Genomic DNA, 20,406 nt, shown 5'->3' with positions numbered 1-20,406 from the left:
CGCACTGTGCACGACAGGCCCGAAGCGCAACAACTGGGGCGCCCGCGGACCCACTCCCATGCAACGCCGATGTGCACAGCGCTCCAACAGCTCGACCTTGCGCAAGTGAAGCGTGGCGCCGCTCTCGCCAGTCACGTGGTGTGGCTGCGAAGCGTTCACGCATGCCGCGCACAATGAGAAGCTGTCAGGGAAAAAAAAAAGAAAGCATCGCTCAATCAAACCTGGATGCCGCACATTTTTGTTTTACCGTTATGTTTATATGTCTTATCTTCAGTGGAGGTCTCCAAAGCCTGTGGTTGCGCTTATGGAGTCACCGTGGTCAATTTCGGGACCTGCGTATACTTTGCTGACAGGTCCTCACGCGAAAGCTTTGACGCATTGGCTGTGTATCGAAAAGCAGCAATAAATATTCCTTGGCGGCAACGCGGGCACTCAGTATTCAAAGGCGAGCGCTGAATACCAGAGTCGCTGCTGGGACCGTATAGGTTGGGCTGCCGCACGAAGCCTTATGCAACAACTTGGTGGTCTTGCAATCCATCCTCTGAACAGCTGCGGAACTCTCACGTTGCACAGGGAACGCGGAGAGTTCGTACGAGAGGAGAGGATTGAGAAAAAAATCGAAGTTTGAAACATGATGGCGTGTGAAGTTCGCTGCGAACTTGAAAGTGCGATCGGAAACTATTTTGTGTGAAACGGCAGAACAATGAAGCTACACCTCTGCGGAAGGTTTTCACGCTTTCGGGCATATGTTGTCCTATGCACTGTAAAACAATTTACACCCTAAAAAGTGAAAAATAAAGTGTAAATGTGTCTATACCTTACGACTCGCCACTGGGATGCGCGTTATCGGCGTGACGTAGCATTCTTGACAGGAAAGTAGCGAGCACCGAGTTTTCAAGGAACAAAACGTGAGCAAATGAGACGATCTCTTTTTTTGTTTGGGGTCAAAATTCGCTCCAGAAGGTGCACACACGTTTTTTAGAGGGCATGTATGCTTGTCTATAATAAAAAAAAGAAAACCGCGTATCCAACGCAGATGTTGAAATATATGTGATGGGAAGCACTTGTGAAGCGGCTAACAATATCTTATACGTCTAAATGTGTTGCCAACGGTTCCTCATATTTTCATCCCATATGCACAACATGCATTCTAGCTGGAGCAACATAGCGGAAAGGGCTGGACAAGCACGAACACAAAAACAAAACAGCCAAGGACAAGTGGTACAATCAAAGGTATATGCACTATTCGGAGCGCACGCACCTCGTCGCATCTTCGCGATACTCAATAAGAACAGCGAGTTATTCAGCAAGAATATCTCGTTTTCAAGAAAATTTCATTAGGAGATACATGACCATGTATGCAAAGTGTCTCCCATATTTGCTAGGACCAAAAAATTCCAAAATTCCCCTTTGGTGTTATCAGTGAACGAATGGAATGCCCTACCTCAAGATATTGTAACAATCACTGACCCGTCTGCCTTCCAATCAGCACTGCGCACATTTTTAAACTTATAAAATGTTCAGCTGCCACTTCTTGACTGGCCTGTGTTACATATATGTATTTTCTAAATGTCCATTTATCCGCACCCACCTGCCACTTGTGCTTTGTTGAAAAGTGCCATGTACAGGAAATATGAATTGTACCATGTACTCTCGCCCAAATTACTTTTCGTTTTTTTTCCCTCTTTTCTTCATCTTTTTTTTACAAAGTGTTTCTTCTACCAAAATCTGTGCTTGTTGCCTTCAGTCATTTTTATTACAATATCATGTGTGAATTGTATCCCCCCCCTATGTAATGCCTCTTGGGGCCTTTAGGGTATTGAAAATAAATAAAAAGTGATAAATAAAGCGAAAACTGCATTAGTGAGAGCGAGGAAAAAAATTGTCTCTAGAAGGAAGGACACATCTAGGCTGATACAAGTTGCATTTCGGTTCACATCGAGGCTAAATATTTCACGTTAAAGCCCTAGCAGAATACTTGAGTTTTAACGCATAAGTGTCTTTCATTGTTTGCTGTGTTTGCTACGCACGCACAATGAGGCCACTTTAACCCATCGCCCGTATGTTCCCATGCATTATATCGAATGTGAGAAATATGGAGCACGTGTTTCATTTTTATTGCGATGGAAATTATGTGGACACTGCAAGCGAATTTTTGCCGTCGCTGTCGGCAAAAAAAATGTTTCGTCTTTAGAGTTGTCGGTGTATATACAACAATGGTAAGCAGGCTCTAAAAGTGGGGCATTTTACTATAACGTCGTATTGGTTGACAGGCGTGCAAGTATGTACAGCATTATGCTAATCTGTTGTACACTTAAGAGCACAGTCTTGCGTAAAACCAGCCCAGTCTTGCAATTCCCGTGCAAGACTTAGCCGACCTGATGCAGTAAACGTGCAGTACTTAAACTGCTTAAAACTGCTTAAAAATCAACCATAAGAAAACAAAAGTTATCTTGTACGCGCCTAGAGGAAAGCTGTTGACAACTAATATGAATTTGTGTCTGGGCAGTGAGCAGTTAGAGACAGTGGATTCCGTTAATATCCTTGGGGTGCGTTTTACAAAGCACCTAACCTGGAATGAGCATGTTGATCATCTCCAATCTAAATTGTCATCTGCCATTGGTGTTATTGCTCGTCTGCGTCGCTTACTCCCGACCAAGGTAAAAATTATGCTGTACAATGCTCTGGTGGTATCTGTCATGCAGTACTGTGTCATGGTGTGGGGTACAACTGGTGTAACAAACTTGCACAAACTACATTTGCTACAAAAAAGAGTTGTGCGTTACATAGCTGATGTCCATTATACGCACTCCACAAAACCACTTTTTTCTAGATATGAAATTCTTCCTGTATTTTGTTTTCACAATTATAGGTTGATGTTGTGCTACAAAGATTTCGTAAAATTTGGCATTGATGATACAATTCATCTGGCAAAACTTCGGGAAAATACAAATATTCGACAGACCCGACATAAAGAAATGTGGTTCGTACCTACCCCAAGAACCTCCTATGATGAGCAATCTTTATCTCATACACTACCTTCGCTTTTAAACCTATTAGACCGACAAAATTTTGATCCCTCCAGAAACCGAAACTCTCGCATTAAACGTTTTTGTCAACTTATTTATTTGCAAGACTAGATATATTGCCTTCTTATTCTCCCAATTTTGTTTTCCACTGTTATTTATGAGTGTTGATTATTTCTTGCCGTCTTGTTTCACTCTGTATTACCCGTTACATTGTGATGCTTTTTTTTGTTTTTTCTCATTTCTTGTGTATGACTGGCTGTCATCTTGCTGTTATGCCAACTTACAAGGGGTCGGGACCTCGTCAAGCTGTCCAAGCTTTTAGTCCTGTACTCCTCCTTCTTTAAGGAAATAAAATGATTGATTGATTGATTGATTGATTGATTGATTGATTGATTGATTGATACTTCGGTAAGCTAAAACACGGTTAAGCCGCACAGTGCCCCTATGCCTTGCGAATGCTTTTTTCAATACGTGCTGCTGCGTGAAGCAGGTGAAAACACACAAACCAAACTGACAAGGAAATGTGTTGTCAGCCCACTCTTATGATATATTAAATTGGTATTTTGTGCTGTCTTGCAGATATCGCATTGCACGGTACTTGTTATGCACAAATAAAAATCCGAAAAGCCTAAAACAAATCATTATACGCTATTCTTGTAAACGGCAGGACGGAAGCAGTAGTGGCATGTTTGTACAACCATACTGGAACGGCCTCTGCATTCGCGACCAAAATATAGAGCATCGCAAACCGTAGGCAAGAAGGTACAAAGAACAAGAAAACAAAATAAGGAAAGAAAAGGAAATAAACTATGCATAAGCATACAATTGTCAAACAACATCCAGCCTGAACTGCCGAAAGGAAAACGGCAGATCCTCTGTGATTCCTTGCTTCAATATGCAAGAAAACCATACAAAGGGGGTTGTTCGCAAATAATGAGCCAACATTGTCTTTATCGACACCGATTCCGTTAAGATTCTGCGCAATTTTCGTAAAGACATAGCACGAAAACATGCGAAATATATATATACAAAGCTATCTAGAGAAGAACCTACTCGGTCACTACTACTGCGCAGAACCGAGCAGAATCACCTGGTACTGGTCACGCGAAGCTCTGATAGACCGCTCACTAGGGTTGCATGCTCCTCTTCACCAGGGTAGTGAAGAACTTAACCGATCTTCTAATCTCACACTGAACGTCTGCGCCAAGATGAGGGGTTATTGGCATGATCCACAATAATTTGCCCATCGTTCCCGGGCACTGCCATTGCCTGCTTTTGCTTCCGGTGGTTAGGGTGCATTTCGCTAGTCCTACTCTTTGGGAAAGCACACTGCCTAAGTAGAGAATTGATGTCACCAGTTCAAAAGGCTTCAGAATAAAGAGCTGCAGGCGAGTTCTGTCCATGCGCATGCGCACTTGAGATGTGATAGTGCTTTCGTTTACAAACACGAGATATCTGCACGTAAAGTTTCGTGCACTAAACTGTGCGTGAATGAAGACTTCGGGCGCGCGCCCGAGGAAACATGATTTACTCGGAAAAGGAAATCTGTGATAAGCTGTGCCATGCAATTAGCTAGGCTAATAAATCTCTAGCCTGTCTACGTACCGAGTCGATCTTGTTCGCTCCAGTTTACTTTAAGCATATCCGGCGGCTAGTGACAACAGCAATGAAAAACAATAACAAGATAATCTGTGCGCATTGCTGCTGGTTCGCTGCAGGGTCTTCGCTTTTCACGCCGCCAAACAGTTTTGGTGACGTGCGGTATGTGGCATACTTTACATACATGTATAAAAAACTTAAGGGCTTGTCATGACATACGGTTTCAGTTCCCCTCCCATGTCATAGGAAAAGTGCATGGAAAAATCAATAATCGTTATATCATTTGCCTCAATCAATGACATAAATTATAACTTCCTCGCCATGGTCTAGCACTTCCTTTCAAGTCTTGTTTTTCCACCTGAACCATATGCTCAAGCCGCAAAGAATGAACCGGCATCGAAGCGTTCAAATGACGCGGGTATAGGGTACCTGCGACTGTCCATACAGCGCCGTGTCCTATTGGCCTCGAGCTCCACCACTGGAAAAGCTGGCGCCACCGTCGGCGTGACGTGCTAGGAGGGATCACGTGGACATAGCGGCCGCGTCGGCTGCTTCGGGCGCGCCGAAGCGAGCTGAAAACGAGTTTAAATTCCCTCGTACGCTGCGGTTTTCATTTAGTGGCGAAATTTTCACGCTTCGAGTGTCTCATTTACAACTATTGAAAGCACTACAATAGGTAGTGGCTGCCTTTGAAGGCTACCAGTGGCTACCAGTGCGGTGGCAGTGGCTACCATATTGCGCGCCTTTGAAGACGCGCAATATGGTAGGCTACTGCTCGGTGCCGCAGGGCCGGACGCACGTAACGGAGGCCGGTGTCAGCCTTTTCGCACGTAGCCGCAGGACAAGAAGCTGCGTGAAGCTTGGCTCGCGAAACATAAAACCGGCAAACAGTCATCGGCTACAACTCGGGTATGCAGCAAGCACAGACGCAAGGAAGATTTCTGCTACGGCGCCCGGTCTGCGATGTTCTGGAAACGCGCACTGAGACGCTCGCCCGAGTCCGCTGCCCGACTAATGTCATGACGGTTTAGTCTATTGACACGTGTACTTATCTTTATCGGGCAACCACGTTTCGCCGCTTAACAACTGTAATCGCACAGCGAGGGACGCGCCTGCATGTATCCGACGTTTCTGGAAAGTTATCGACGCTTCTATCCGCGTGTCTGTTGTCGCCGAACCTTGTGTTATCAGATTTCATCGCGTGACACGAATGGTGTAGAACTTTGTGGAAAACACGCGGGTCCCATCAGTTAATCTGGAACATTCGACGACTGATCTATAAAAGCCGACGCGCTTGACCCGCTGATCAGATTTTCGACGATCGCCGACTGTGTTCGCCGCTTTCGTTGTGCTATAAGTGTAGCCTGTTTTGTGGGCACAGGTTCGCCCAATAAAAGCTAGTTTTGTATTCCACCGTACTGCTTCTTTCTTCGCCGTCACTACCACGTGACACTATGAACTTGTCGATACTATAGATACTGGCAAGTTCAGTGGAGTGGAAAGGCAGCGGTAAGAAGCACATTTAAAGAAAGCATGGCATATGGTCATGTTTGTGTTATGAATTAATGCACTGGATTACAAAAAAGGAGCAGCGGGAAATTGCACGCTGAAAACGCCGATAAACATACAGTGCGACGCAACTCGAGAAATAGTATTGAAAGGTCAAAGAATTTAGAAGAAAAAAAGAATAAATCGTCGCGACGGCACATCACAGACCCGTAGGCGTCGAATTCTCTACAATGAAATTATTTTTGAACAGCTGTGATAGCGCCCACGCAACAATGGTTGCTTGTATACTGTCAAATGCTCATATTCTGCGGCCTTAAGCTCATGGCACGGTGCGAAAACGCGCGCGCGCAGAAGGCGAAACAGTGCGCGGACAAGCATGCAGACGCGCAGTCGGTCGCTGTGAATCTGCGCGATCGCTGCATTGAGGCTTCAGTCTATTACGCTCCATTTAGTTATACAAACACTATAAGAACATATTTCACATAGTTTGCTCTCAGCGTTTACCTACCTTTCACGCAAGAAGCCGGTTCGGGAGACTCCATCGCGGCAATCGCGCGCAGTGGCGTTCACTGTACGTATTCGGTAAAGAGATAGCGGCTGTAAACGATTGTGTGCTTTCAGTTTGCCCAAGATTATAATTTAGACAGTAAGAAACTTCTCTCGTTTCGAAAGTACTTACAGAAATGTCCGGGAGACCTCGCGCGTGGTGTTTTCAGTGAGCGCTGACAGCAAAACCTATGAGGAGCGCGCCACGTGATCCCTCATACTACGCCAGTGAGGCGCTTCCGATAGAGGGCGACTCCGTAACTCCTCGCCGCCAATATTGCGGGGTGAGCTTACACGTCGTCACGCGAGCAGGATTGAGATCGACCGGTCGTGTATGCACCCTGGCGCGGCATCTATCGGCAGTAGATGGCACTGAAACGCTTTGCAGAAGTCATGTAGGGCGGTCTTTCGCCGGAACGCTCCGATGGCGATGACGTTTGCGCAATAGTCTTCCGTCAGGTTCGGCAGGAAAATCTGGTACCACTGCGACACCTGCGTGGGCAAGAGCAACCGCAGTCGCGAGATCAAGGCGCTTGCTTGCTTGGCGTCTTCAGGACTCGCGAATACGTCGGTGGCGTCCGCGATGACCGCTGCGGAGATGGAGTTGTAGAGGGAGCGGAGTGCGTCGTCCTTTTTCTTGTTGGTGAGCTGCTGCTACAACACCAGCTCCCGAAGCTCGAAGAGACCACCGGTGGACCAGTCGCAGAAAGCAATCCTTAGCGCGGTGCCTCTTCCGGGGATGTTGTCCAACAGGAACTCTCTTTCGAACAGGGCAACCGCGGTTTCGACGGTGAGGTGCGTTGCTGAATGTGCGTGAAAGCGCGGGGACTCGAGTATGTCGAAGAGCGTTCGGATGGCACTCGCGTCGTTGACCGTGACGACCATGTTGTCGAACTTTTCGAATATTCGCACACCACTAATAAGTAAGTATTGTTGAAAGAAATTAACTAGTCTGGGAGTCGGGCCAAGGGGGCAAATACAGTTAAGAAAACGGAAAAAAGAAAAATCAAGGCGATGGATGGATTGATGTTTGGATAGGATAGGACAGGACAAAATTGGACTGGACGGACGCACAGAACTCCCCGCGCGTTAAAAGTGATGGCTGATCACCTAATGTGACAAATATGATTTTGCACACCATTTACGGTGTGTAAATAATAATTATGAACGTTCACAAATGATAAGCGTTTGCACATCGTCCACAGTCAGGCACGTTCAAAGCCAATAACGGAATCTCGTTTAGGAAAGTGTCTCCCAGGATATGTAAAAACGTCTTGAAGGAGATCTAATGTAGCCATTTTTATAAGAACTATGCTTTAATGTTTCCCTGAACTTCCTCTACCAACTGTGCGCGGTAGCTTTCTTTATTTTTATGAAACTTGTTTTATTTAGCGCGAACATGACGCAACATGAACACGAAGGACGTTGCGCTATTTGCAACCGTGGGTGTATCGAAATAGCAAGTGCGACTTTTCTAAGTACGCATTTCACAACCATCACTTCCACCTCCAGCTAAACATTACCGCACAGAAATGGATAATCCCCTCATCCTGGAGGACTACTGAAGCTACTTTGACGCATGTGTCCCCTGCGTGATTGATAAGTTACGCTTCTTGTATACATGTGTTTTCCTCTCCAGTCATTCGTGCGATTTTCTCAGGACTTTGTTAGCTTGAGAGGCAGTGTCACTGGCACCTCTTACAGTGGTCGGTCGGATGCCCAGCGGATCGATTGTTCATAATCAAGTTGTGTTCACGTGCGTTTCATTATAACAACGGTCCATTTGCCTTACGTATACTTATTTGGAAACCGGAGGAATTTGGTATACTGTTCCTATCTTGTAATCGGTGTATAGTATCCCGACTTTCTTAGGAAAGTAAGTTTTCTCCGGCTTGCTTATCATGGAGCAAATTCTTGGCTACTCGCAAGAGGCTGAAAAAAAAAGAACTGACATTATTCGCGATGCCTGCGACTTATAGGTGGCGCGCGCGGTAAACCAAGATGGCTGTCCGGAGGAGGATCGCGGGCGAAGCGGAGGTACGGTGGCTAGAAGTTGAGGTGGCGCCAACGCCCGCATGTTCGCGACAATAGCGCGCTCCTTCGATTCATTTTCCGCCACAGTGGTCGTAGTGGCGCTGCGGTCAGCATTGCGATGTCTCTTCTTGCCCCTCCGCCTCTTTCCATCGCTATCTGTGCCGAAAAACGCGCCATCGCTCCTCAAACTGGTTTTTGAGCAAGCCATGCACGCAGCAGGCGACCATCCGCTTCTAATTGTGGGCGACTTCAATGCAGCCCACCCCCTTTGGGGTTATACGTACACCAACCCCAGGGTAAACATGCTTCACAAAGTTATTGAGGACATGGATCTCACACTCATCAACGATCCAAGGAATTGCACGAGGCTCTGCACAAGTGTTCAAAGAGACACGAACCCCGGCTTAACCCTCACCAGAAGTATCCCCCAAGCTTGCTGGACCAATCTGGAGGAGTACCTAGGCAGTGACCACGCACTGCTAGCCACCACTCTCCATGGGCTCGAATACAAAGCCAGGATAGGCACGGCTCGCCTTACGGATTGGACCAAGCTGCGGGAGATAAGAGAAGAAAGAGCTGCGAACGAACAGAGCCAACAGCTTCAGTCAATTAAGGACTGGATCACTGAGCTTCACAAGGATGTGAAGGCGCACACCAAAGTGCTTGAAACATCCACCACCACTCCAAGCATCGACGCTCGCTTGCTCCACATGTGGGAAGCTCGGCGTAACCTGCTGAAGCGTTGGAAAAGGCAAAGATTAAATCGCAAGCTGAAGAGGCGAATAGCCCTACTCATACAAGAGGCTGCGGAATACGCTACCACGCTATGCTGAGAGAATTGGCTATCTCTCGGCGACAGCTTGACAGGAAGACTGAGTACTTCCAAGACGTGGAAGTTATTGAGGTATTTAATCAACCCGGCCAGCAGCAAAAGGGAATCCCACCACAATATGGCCCGAGTAATTCACCGATTTCCTGGAAACGAGGCGGACCTCCCTTTGACTCTCAAAGCCCAGTACTTCCCCGTACAGCCATCGGAGCCTCTGCCACCCTACACGGGCACCCCTAACGAGCTCCTAGAGGAGGACATTCATCAACATTAGGTACCAGCGGCAATAATGGGCTTGAGACGCCACACAGCCCCGGGAATGGACCAAATTACCAATAAGGCACTTGTAAATCTTGACAGCCCCTCGCTACTAGAGCTTACCGCTCATCTTAACGAAGTATGGAGGAAAGGAAACCTTCCCGAGGTCTGGAAAATAGCCGAGGTTCGTCTGATACCGAAGCCAGGCAAGCCACCAGCCATTGAGAACCTACGACCGATCTCCCTCACTTCGTGTGCAGGAAAGCTCCTAGAGCACGTCGTTCTCAACCGGTTACAACCATTCCTGGAGGAATCGGGGAAACTTCCAACAACGATAATAGGATTCCGTCCACACCTCTCAACTCAAGACATCCTACTTCAGCTGAAAGAGGAGGTGATTGTACCAGCGACAGGCAACTCCCCCACGGCTATCCTCGGCTTAGATCTTGAAGGGGCGTTCGATGACGACAAGCACACAGCAATCTTACAGAGGCTAAACGCTCTGGGCTGTGGGGCCAGGACGTACTCCTATATCAGTGATTTCCTGTCAGATAGAAAAGCCATCCTAAAGGTCGGGGACAAAGCCACAAACTCCTTCCTACTGGGCGGGCGCGGCACACCACAGGGCGCAGTATTATCCCCTCTCCTTTTCAGTATCTCCCTAATAGGCCTACGGCCGCTCCTCGATAACATGCCAGGGATCCGGCATGGCCTATATGCCGACGACATTACCATCTGGTCGTCCACAGGGTCCATCGGGGAAATGGAGAACCGCTTGCAGGAAGCTGCAGACGTGGTGAGCGACTATGCTAAGTCATGCGGGCTCAGCTGCGCCCCCCAAAAGTAGGAGCTACTCCTGGTCTCACCGCGAAAGAAGCACACATCCGACTAGCCAACTATCAACATACAACTGGAGGGACACACCATCGTTCCGTCTCAGAGCGTAATGATATTGGGAATGATTTTCCAGTCGGATCGCACAAATACAATATTAATTCAAAAGCTTAAGAATACAACAGCCCAAGTTACGCACATGATCCGGTGAACAACAACCAAGACAAGAGGCACGGGGAGGTGGACACGCTTCGGCTTGTCCAAGCCTTCGTCGTGTCTCGAATAACTTACGCTATTCCACACGGACGAGACGGGACGGGACTCAAGACGGGACGGGACGAGACGAGACGGGACTCAAGAAAATCAACGCAATGATCAGAAAGGCATATAAGCAGGCGATGGGCCTGCCAATCAGTACGTCCACAGAACGCCTACTTCGACTAGGTGTGCACAACACGGCCGAGGAGCTGATCGAGGCGCATTTATCCAGTCAGCGAACAAGGCTGGCGGTTACGGAAGCAGGGAGGTCCATTCTCTTACGCCTGTGGCTCTCTGCCCCTCTGAGCCATCCGCCGCCTCAGACTGTGAGCTTATCCCATGCCATCCGGAGAAACATCACCGTACGTCCTCTACCTCGCAATATGCACCCAGTGCACCACGCAGAGCGAAGGGAGGCCCGCGCCCTGGTCATACACAAGCGATACGGGACTTTAACGTAAACTCTACAGGCTACACGGATGCGGCTTCTTACTCCAGACGCGCAGCCACAACAGCCACCGTAGTCGTCAACACAGAACGTCGGAGCAGCATTTCGCTCACACGAAACAATCCCTTCCAAGCCGAGGAAGCGGCCATAGCCAGCCCTCGCGCTCTCCCAAACAGAGGTTGAAGTCACAGTGACCGACTCCCAACAGGCGTGCCGCAACTTTGTTAGCGGCAGAATTCATAGCACTACGCTCCGGATCATCAATCAAAAGCCGCCAACGAGATCAGTCATGATCATCTGGGCGCGAGCTCATCAAGGCATTCCTGGCAACGAGGTCGCCAACCACGTGGCTCGAGATCTGACCCACCGAGCCGACGCCGAGGAATCTGAACCCGAGCGCATGCACTCTCTAGTCTCTTACCAAGACATCACACAACACTACAAGCTAACCCGCAGAACATATGCACCCCCACACAAGTCACTACCCAGAGAGCAGGAGCTATTCCTCCGAGCTCTACAGGTTAATACATTCCCCCACCCAACCAAAAATCACCTAATAGACCCTACACCATTCTCTCCGCAATGCCGCTTCTGCGCAGAGCCCGAGTTCGTCAGGCACATAGTAGGGGGTTGCAGAGCGGCACCATTAAATCCTCCGAACCCTTACCCCACTAACGAGCTTTGGGAGAGAGCCTTGGCCAGCTCCGACCTCGAGGATCAGCAACGGCTGATTGCGAGGGCCCAGGACGCGGCCCGAGCTCACGGCATTCTGGAATGAGGAATCTTCTCCAGGGCTGCATTCACCCAATAAAAATGTTTATTCTCTCTCTTTCTCGGCATTTACATTGTGCACCAGTCTAAACCTTCGTGCTTTAATGAAATGTTTCTATGTACTGATCTATTTACTGTATATGCCACTTATTTTCGGGGCAGTGTTTCTATGGTTTTCTTTTCTTTGTTGACTTCTGATGTAAGCCAATTTTATTGTTATATAATACTTATTGCTTACGTATCTTCTGCTTTTTCGAAATCTGTCACGTTGAAGCAAAAGTAATGCTTTGTTGACAAGTATTCTGAATAATTGAATTTTTCGTTGCCCTGTGCTGTGTGTTAAAGATATGTTTAGCAAATATGTATGTGAATGATATGTCGTGCTGCCTTGAACTGTAGGGGCGCAGAGGCTCTGTCAGGCATTTTGCCTTTACCTCTGCCCCCTACACGGAGAGAATCCGTGAAACAAACAATAAAGAAGTGAAGTGAATATTCTATTGTGTGTGAAGTCAGTGCGGTAGCCCGCACTAAATGACTAACTGCGCATGTGTATGCTGGACGAAGGCGACAAATGCCGCCATCAGACGGCGACAGGCGCGACCGTCAGATCGTGTATGCAATTCGGCGGCCGCGGCAGCGTCTGGCATTGAAACGCTGCGCAGAAGTCGGGCAAGCGCCGCATAAAGTTCGTGCTGAGGGACAGCTGCTTGAGCTGCTCGTGCCTGAAGCACACGTATCGCACGTAGAATAGCATGTAGAAGAATTGGCTGGGCGAAATGTACCACAAGCTCCACATTCTGACTACCCTGTGCCACCCGGCGCCCGCCACGGCGCGCACCGTTGAGCGCAGCGACAGCGCCGGGTAAGGTAACTCGGTGGGATCCTCGCGGCCGACTTGACCCCGTATACAGTCCTTGTGACCGTTAAGCACTTCCAAAACCGCCTTGCTCCAGCGTGGGTGCTCGAAGATGGCCTGCCAGAGAGTAGAGGCCAGCTGGACACCCACCAGCGCCGCAGTGATGTATGCTTCGCGGCGGGCTTCGGCCCTGATATCTGCGTACAGGATGGGTGATACCACGATGGCGTCCTCCAGGAGTAAGGCGTACGCAGCCAAGCCCCTTAGGCGCATCCAACTCAGATTACCGAGACCGCGGGCGTCGGCGTGCAGCAGCGTCTTGCGCTGAAAAGCTCGGACGGCGATGACGTTGGCGCAATAGTCTTCCGTCAGGTTCGGCAGGAAAATCTGGTACCAGTGCGACAGCTGCGTGGGCAAGAGCAACCGCAGTCGCGAGATCAAGGCATGCGCCTCCTTGGCGTCTTCGGGACTCGCGAATATGTCGGTGGCGTCCGCGATGACTGCCGCGGAGATGGAGTCGTAGAGGGAGCGGAGTGTGTCGTCTCTGTCTTGATTCGTGAACTGGTGCACTGATACCAGGTCCCACAATTCGAAGAGGTGTCTGGTGTCGGTGTCACAGAACTCGGTCCACAGTGTGGTGCCTTTTTCCGCTGTGCTGTCCAACAGGAAGCCTGATTCGAAAAGGGCATTCGTAGTTCCGGCGATGAGGAAGGCTACTGATGTCGCATGGAAATATGGTGAGTCGAGTATGTCGAAGATTGTCCGGATGACACTCGCGTGATTTACCGTGACCATCATGGTGTCGCTGCAGCGGTACGAGCAGACGTCGTTCATGTGAAGCCGCCACTCATCGAGTGATGCTCTCGGGAATAGCTGGCCGAGCACGTCAAACCCGCCATGTAACGGTTCTGTTTTGTCGGTCTCCAGGCTCGCGTATAACAGCCGGAGTTGTAAATCCGAGTAGCTTTTGGGCGTCACGTTAACTCCAAGGCGCTGGCTGACGACCGATATCGAGTGGTCGATGAGGGTGCTAGTCGGTTTCCACCGGATGTTCCCAAAGCTTCTCAAATGAGGCGTTTGGTTGACTACCGCGTTGAAGGGCCTTTTGTTAGTCTTAAGGTTCACTTTTAGGCGGAAAGTGAGCGATATTCCGTACTTGATCTCCAGTATACCGGCGGTGTCGACTACTGGAAAATCGGTTCCGCCACTCCACCTGGAGAACATGTCGGCGACATCGTTGACGGCTTCCTTTGTGGGTGACAGTCCCTTTACGAGAACAAATAAGCAGCTGAGGTAGTAAGCGTGTAGGACCTCGCTTGCAGGCGTTCGTAAGGTTCCCTGTAGAGTCGGATACAAGACCTGCAAGCAGAGCGAATGCTATCGCTGAGTCGCTGCGGAACAATCTTAAGCAAATGCGAGTAGAAGCGTTTGTCAGATGACATTGGAGTTGCACAATTAGTACGAAATTTCTACAGCCTTAGTTGCAACACAAGGAGAATTCGGAACTGTACCCTGTGGACGCATTTCACTTCGATTAACACTATAAATGCTTTCCAGCATTGTTAAGCAGCCGAAATGAAAGCAGCAAAAGTACTCCTTTCGGGAGAACAATACACGGTGGAGTGTCATGCGAGAGAGTCTTCCGTGGAGCCATAACGTATATTGGACTACCTTTGTTTCAAGCGACAGCAGTTTGTTATTTCCAAACATTATCGCATAGCAACAAAGTCATAGTGCATCTATCAACACCCTGAGAGCAGCGAAGCGTTAGACACACGTAAAAGGTATCTCAGACACGTGAATACCTGTCCGAAATATGCGATGTGAATGTGTTTTATAAAGACGTCATATTTTATGCTTCTCTGCCAAACGTCGTCGTGCACACAGGCAAGGCACTTTTGTTACGGTACAGTTATTCTGCTGGCCTCTAAGAAGGGCTGGGAGGCACCGATCAGCTTGTTTCTAAGTGCCCCTAGGTCTAACCGATCTGCTTTTTACCTAGTGTGATTTGATCCTATTATATCATTTGGCATGTGAAAATAAAAATACCGGCACACGCAAGCCTCTGGAGAGCACCTAATGTTACAATAAAGTGGGCGGAGCAGTACCACAGCCGGATCCAGGGCGTTCCGATGGTTCGGGCCACCGAACCCGGAGCGTGCCGCTGGGTGTACGCATTCAAGATCGGCGTACACCGTCGGCGCGCGGAGGCCTCGACGAATCCCCAATGCACGGAGTAGTTTGGATTCTTGCTTTGGTGCCTGAGTCGCTGCCAAAGTATACTAAATAATACCACGCTGTTTGCATTTAGTTGTGCCGATTTTTACGAACTTCGCGGCCTCAATTGCAAGAATCTACGCGCGCATGCCTAGAGAATCTCTGTGAACTGCCGGGCACATTTTCTTGCGATAGAAATTAAATGGACACCCCAGGCGCATTTCTGCCACCGCGGCCGCCGCCGTGATGTTCCGCATAAAGTCCATGGGCTCTAAAACCGTCGCCCTGCTCCGTATGCTGTATGTGCGAGTGAAAGTCTTCGATGGTGACCCAGCAAACGCGGTTCAATCTCGCGTGCGGGAGCAAGAAACGCCGGCCGGAAGCGTCTCGGGCGACTGCTAGGGTGCCTCGATGTCCTCCTCGCCCGCCGTTTCGTACAGAGCGAAGACAGCCGCGGCGTCTGCTACGGAGTTGGGCACGCGAATGGCGGACGCCGTAGTAGACGCCTTTGATGGACGTCGTAGGGACGCCTTGCCGGCCCTCGTGTGTCTTGAAAGCAATCTGCGACGTGGCCAAAGTACGCGCCCGCAAGGGCCTCATCTTCAAAACGATCTGCGATGTTTGCAGAGTGCGCGTAGTGCCGGTAGCTTCGTATGCGCTGTGCTTTCGACGTTTCGTTCGCGTTGAACGGAGAGCTGCTCGAAGGTCAAGGCGTTTGCTGCTGCCGTGATTCCTCAATCCAGCATTTCGACAGCGAGTTTCTGCGCTCATCGAGGGAGATGTGTTCATGTTTACCTTCGGCCGCGTGGCACCACGCTTGTTAATTTAGTTAAAACACGTTGACGGGCTAGTTGGTCTGAATCCACAATAGAGTGTGCTCAGTGGCTATGGTGTTGGGCTGCTGAGCACGAGGTCGCGGGATCGAATCCCGGTCACGGCGGCCGCATTTCGATGGGGGCGAAATGCGAAAACACCCGTGTGCTTAGATTTAGGTGCACGTTAAAGAACCCCAGGTGGTCAAAATTTCCGGAGTCCTCCACTACGGCGTGCCTCATAATCAGAAAGTGGTTTTGGCACGTAAAACCCCAAATATTATTATTATTATTATTGAACGAGGACGTAGAAAGAAGCAGACACACAAAGACAGCGCTGTGTCTGTTTCTTCCTGCGTCCTCGGTCGGTCACGCTTACATATTCAATCTTTGTTAATTTAGTAAGCGAATGTTTACAAGTCTAACGGCCAGGAAAACTACTATCCTCGTAATCGGTGCTTCGAAACTGCAACTCTTTTTCTTTCGAGCCACTCTGCCGGCCGACTTTAATATTATGCAGCGCTCGCATACCTCCGCATGGAATAGCTCAGCGTTGGCTTCAGCGAGCCCATCTCGGTGATAGCAGGCGTGGTCCAGGAAGTTGTTGCATGCGTCCACGGTGCGGTTGGCGCGCCGGTACATCTCGACGACGAGCTTCTCGCAGCAGAAACCCGGCGTCGACGGCAGCGGAGGTGGCTCGTCCGATTCACCGTGAAGCGCGTGGCGCAGCGCCCACAAGGTTAGGCCTAGCGCGGTGGCCAGGATCACCGCCCAGCATACGAACTGCGGCGGAACGGGGCCGAATAGCGTCTTGTAGCCGCCGCGTGGCTGCTCAGCGTGGGCCTGCGTCCGGAGCGCTGGTCCAGGGTCGGTGTCGGTCATCCCTCGGCGCCGTCCTTGCGAGAGAATCGCTCGTGGCGCTATTCGCGAGAGCAGCTCGTGGTCGCTTCTTCTTGCGGCTCGGTTGACAGTAAAATTTACGATGTTGTTAATGATGATGTTGTTGTTAATGAGGATGATGATGATTTTCAGGCTGTGCCGCATACCCACAAATAGGGAGTGAACCGAGAAGCGGGGATATATTTATAATAAATATATAAATAAATAAGAGTTCATAAATAGCTATGGAAGAACAGGAGGATAAATCTGGCATTGTTGCTCGAAGTTGAACGAAATGAAGCTCAGAATCTTCCCGCTCTGTCGCCTCAAACTGTGCCGAATGGCTCGTCAAAGGCGACCCACCGCATGGGCTGTTGGATCGCTCCAAATACGCCGAAAGGACAAAACTACTAGCAAACGGCTTCGTCGCTTAGGCGTGCCGCTTCAGGGTGCCCACGAGATACTATTCTCGCAATAAATATTAATAACCGCGATGCAGTTCAGTGCATACGCGTGAATACGGTCAGGCCGGTCGGATTTTCGGCGAGTAACATACGAGCAGAACATATGTAAAACTGCTATATGACCGCTGCAGATGAAGTGACCATTGATTGGACTCTACGTAGAGGCTCTGGATTGGACTTGTCCTGAAGGCACCGGTCGAGAGACGGATGCCCAGATGGTGGACAGGGTCTAGAATTTTTAACGCACTTGGCGTTGCAGAATTATAAATTATTGCTTCGTGCTAGATTGTTTTCTCCAGCTGCTTTTATTGTGTTGGCATATCATGTGCGAATTGTATTCCCCCCTATGTAATGTCTTTCGGGACATTAAGGGTATTAAAAAAATTAAGGCGGAATCGGACGTGACTGTCATATGAGTTCAGAAGGCACTTTCGGTCACTACGTCATGTAGTTTCTGACAGAAGCTTGAGAAGGTTCGTTGTTTTGAGACATTTTATTTTCAGATTTTCAATATGGGGAATAAATGTGAGCTGTGAGTCTAAAGTGATTCTCTGGAATTTATGTTGGCTGCTCACAGAGAGTGTGTCTCCCTTGATTGTAATACTATGCAGTGGTGCTACTCCTCTCGTGCTTGAGAAGAGTACGCAGGTACTCTTTTGTGTGTGTTTTGAAGCCGTTCTCATCCGCTCATTTAGATAATTTGTTTATACCAAGCTACACTTGTCATTCGCAGAAATCAGTATTGCATGATTTGAGAGAGAGAGAGAGAGAGAGAGAGAGAGAGAGAGAGAGAGAGAGAGAGAGAGAGAGAGAGAGAGAGAGAGAGAGAGAGAGAGAACTTCATGTAGTCGCCTGCAGAACGACACCATGACTAAATGGCGCCGTGACGCGGGCCCTGACGTCTTCTCAGCGGGTGGTCTCTATTCAACTCCAGCGCGTGTCACTCCCGCGGTTGGTCGCCCTGTGGGGCAACGTTCCGTCGGTTTCGCTCGGCCTTTGTCTTTCAAGAGCCGCCGAGACCTGCTGGACGGCCCAGGTTTGGCTTTCGTGGTCGTAGCATTCCGCCGCAGCCGCGAGTCGCGGAGGAATCGTTGTACTTGTCGAAGCCTCATTGGGGAACTTGGTGCAATCCCATAGGATGTGCGTCAGGGTGGCCCTCTCCCGCTGGCACACGCGGCACTCATCACTCACATATAATTTAGGGTATAGATGATTCATTAATACTGGGGTGGGTAAAGAACCAGTTTGCAATTGTCTGAACCGCACCGCCTCCGCTCGGCTCAGCCCCGGGTGCGGGGGTGGGAAAGTCCTTCGAGCCAGGCGGTGGAACTGGGTAAGTTCGTTGAACGTCGTCATGCGGTCCTTGGCACTACACCAGGTTGGACGGTCGGTTGCAGCGGCGCGGTTGGTTAGCGCTCGCGCCACTGCGTGTGCCGTCTCGTTGTGGTTATCGTGCTTCTCGGACGCATCGTTGCCCGCGTGCGCCGGGAACCACTTGATTCTAACACACCGATTCTGTCGTTGCAGGTCAGCCGAGCACAAAACGCGCACAGCCTCACCACACACTTTGAAACTTACTTGAACATCGTCAACAAGAACGAAATAAGACATTGCGCGTGGTACGACTTTATGCAGGCTGTTCATGTTTACAATAAATAGTGTGCAACTAAGTACGCCCCCTTGCCGAACACCAATTTCTTGGGTGAAAGATTTAGATATAGCGTTACCAACTTTTACGCGAAAAGTGCGGTATAGACAGATAGCTTTCAATTGTGTTTAGCAATTGTTCCCGCGGACACCCATCGCGGAAAGATCACGGAGGATTCCGAATCGCCACGTCGTGTCGTACGCTTTCTCTAGGCCTAGAGATACTGAAAGTGAAAACTGCTTATGAATGAATGCATCTCTAATGTTTGCCTCAATGCGCAACAGGTGGTCTATTGCCGACCATCCCTCTCGGGAACCACACTGAAGGGGGTCTATTTTGCTATTACTATTTAGGAAGCCGAATACGCGTTTTTTCATAATAATATTTTTTATCATTTTAATGATGAATAAGAATTTTTTCAAAAACAGACAGCTTGCTAGCGCTATTGGCCTCTAGCTGCTGGCTAAGGCCGGGTCTTTCCCTTGTTTAAGAACGGGGATGACTATAGCTTCTTTCCAGGACGGTGGAAATTACCCCGCCGCCCACATGGTATTGAAAAGGGATTGGAGTTTGTCCAGTGTTTCAGGGTGTAGGTGCCGAATCATTTCGTATATGCATTGTTTGCTATGTTTGCTATGCACGCACAATGAGGCCACTGTAACCCATCACCCCTATGTTCCCATGTATTATATCGAATATGAGAAATATGGAGCACGTGTTTCATTTTTATTGCGATAGAAATTATGTGGACATTGCAAGCGAATTTTCGCCGTCGCTGTCGGCAAAAAAATGTTTCGTCTTTAGAGTTGTCGGTGTATATACAACAATGGTAAGCAGGCTCTAAAAGTGGGGCATTTTACTATAACGTCGTATTGGTTGACAGGCGTGCGTGTATGTACAGCATTATGGTAATCTGTTGTACACTTAAGAGCACAGTCTTGCGTAAAACCAGCCCAGTCTTGCAATTCCCGTGCAAGACTTAGCCGACCTGATGCACTAAACGCGCAGTACTTCGGTAAGCTAAAACACGGTTAAGCTGTACAGTGACCCTATGCCTTGCGAATGATTTTTTCACACGTGCGGCTACGTGAAGCAGTTGAAAACACACAAACCAAATTAACAAGGAAATGTGCTGTCAGCCCACTCTTATGATATATTAAATTGGTATTTTGTGCTGTCTTGCAGATATCGCATTGCACGGTACTTGTTATGCATGAATAAAAATCCGAAAAGCCTAAAACAAATCATTATACGCTATTTATACAAAATTTTGAGAATGCTGCAGATCTTACGGCAGAGGCAGCACGGAAGGAGTAGTGACATGTTTGTTCGACCATACTGGAGCCGCCTCTGCATTCCCGGCCAAAATATAGAGCATCTGACACCGTAGGCAGAAGGGTATAAAAAAATGAAAA

At 48.9% G+C, this 20,406-nt stretch overlaps 2 protein-coding genes across 3 annotated transcripts in view; one reads left to right on the top strand and one right to left on the bottom strand.

Annotated features, from left to right (window-relative positions):
* LOC139059353 (methanethiol oxidase-like) overlaps nucleotides 1-20,406 on the top strand; it is a 423,146-nt gene that overhangs the window by 21,519 nt on the left and 381,221 nt on the right. The gene's annotated exons all lie outside the window — the stretch shown is intronic.
* Nucleotides 12,589-16,958, bottom strand: LOC139059720 (uncharacterized). The gene is made up of 2 exons (XM_070538158.1): nucleotides 16,532-16,958; nucleotides 12,589-14,330 (listed from the first exon to the last, which is right to left on the bottom strand). The coding sequence occupies exons 1-2, from the start codon at nucleotides 16,880-16,882 to the stop codon at nucleotides 12,696-12,698; spliced, it is 1,986 nt and encodes a 661-aa protein (XP_070394259.1). The 5' UTR covers nucleotides 16,883-16,958; the 3' UTR covers nucleotides 12,589-12,695.

The sequence above is a fragment of the Dermacentor albipictus genome, chromosome 4, assembly GCF_038994185.2.
Source record: "Dermacentor albipictus isolate Rhodes 1998 colony chromosome 4, USDA_Dalb.pri_finalv2, whole genome shotgun sequence".
NCBI lineage: Eukaryota > Metazoa > Arthropoda > Arachnida > Ixodida > Ixodidae > Dermacentor > Dermacentor albipictus.
The sequence above is the reverse complement of the archived record's forward strand: the minus strand, read 5'-3'. Positions and strand labels throughout refer to the sequence as shown.

Excerpts from the sequence above, each read along its gene's own strand:
- LOC139059720 (XM_070538158.1), bottom strand. The coding sequence starts at position 16,882 with ATGACCGACACCGACCCTGGACCAGCGCTCCGGACGCAGGCCCACGCT. Across the intron at positions 14,331-16,531 it reads CTGAGCTATTCCATGCGGAG|GTCTTGTATCCGACTCTACA; the intron begins GTATGCGAGCGC and ends CTCTGCTTGCAG.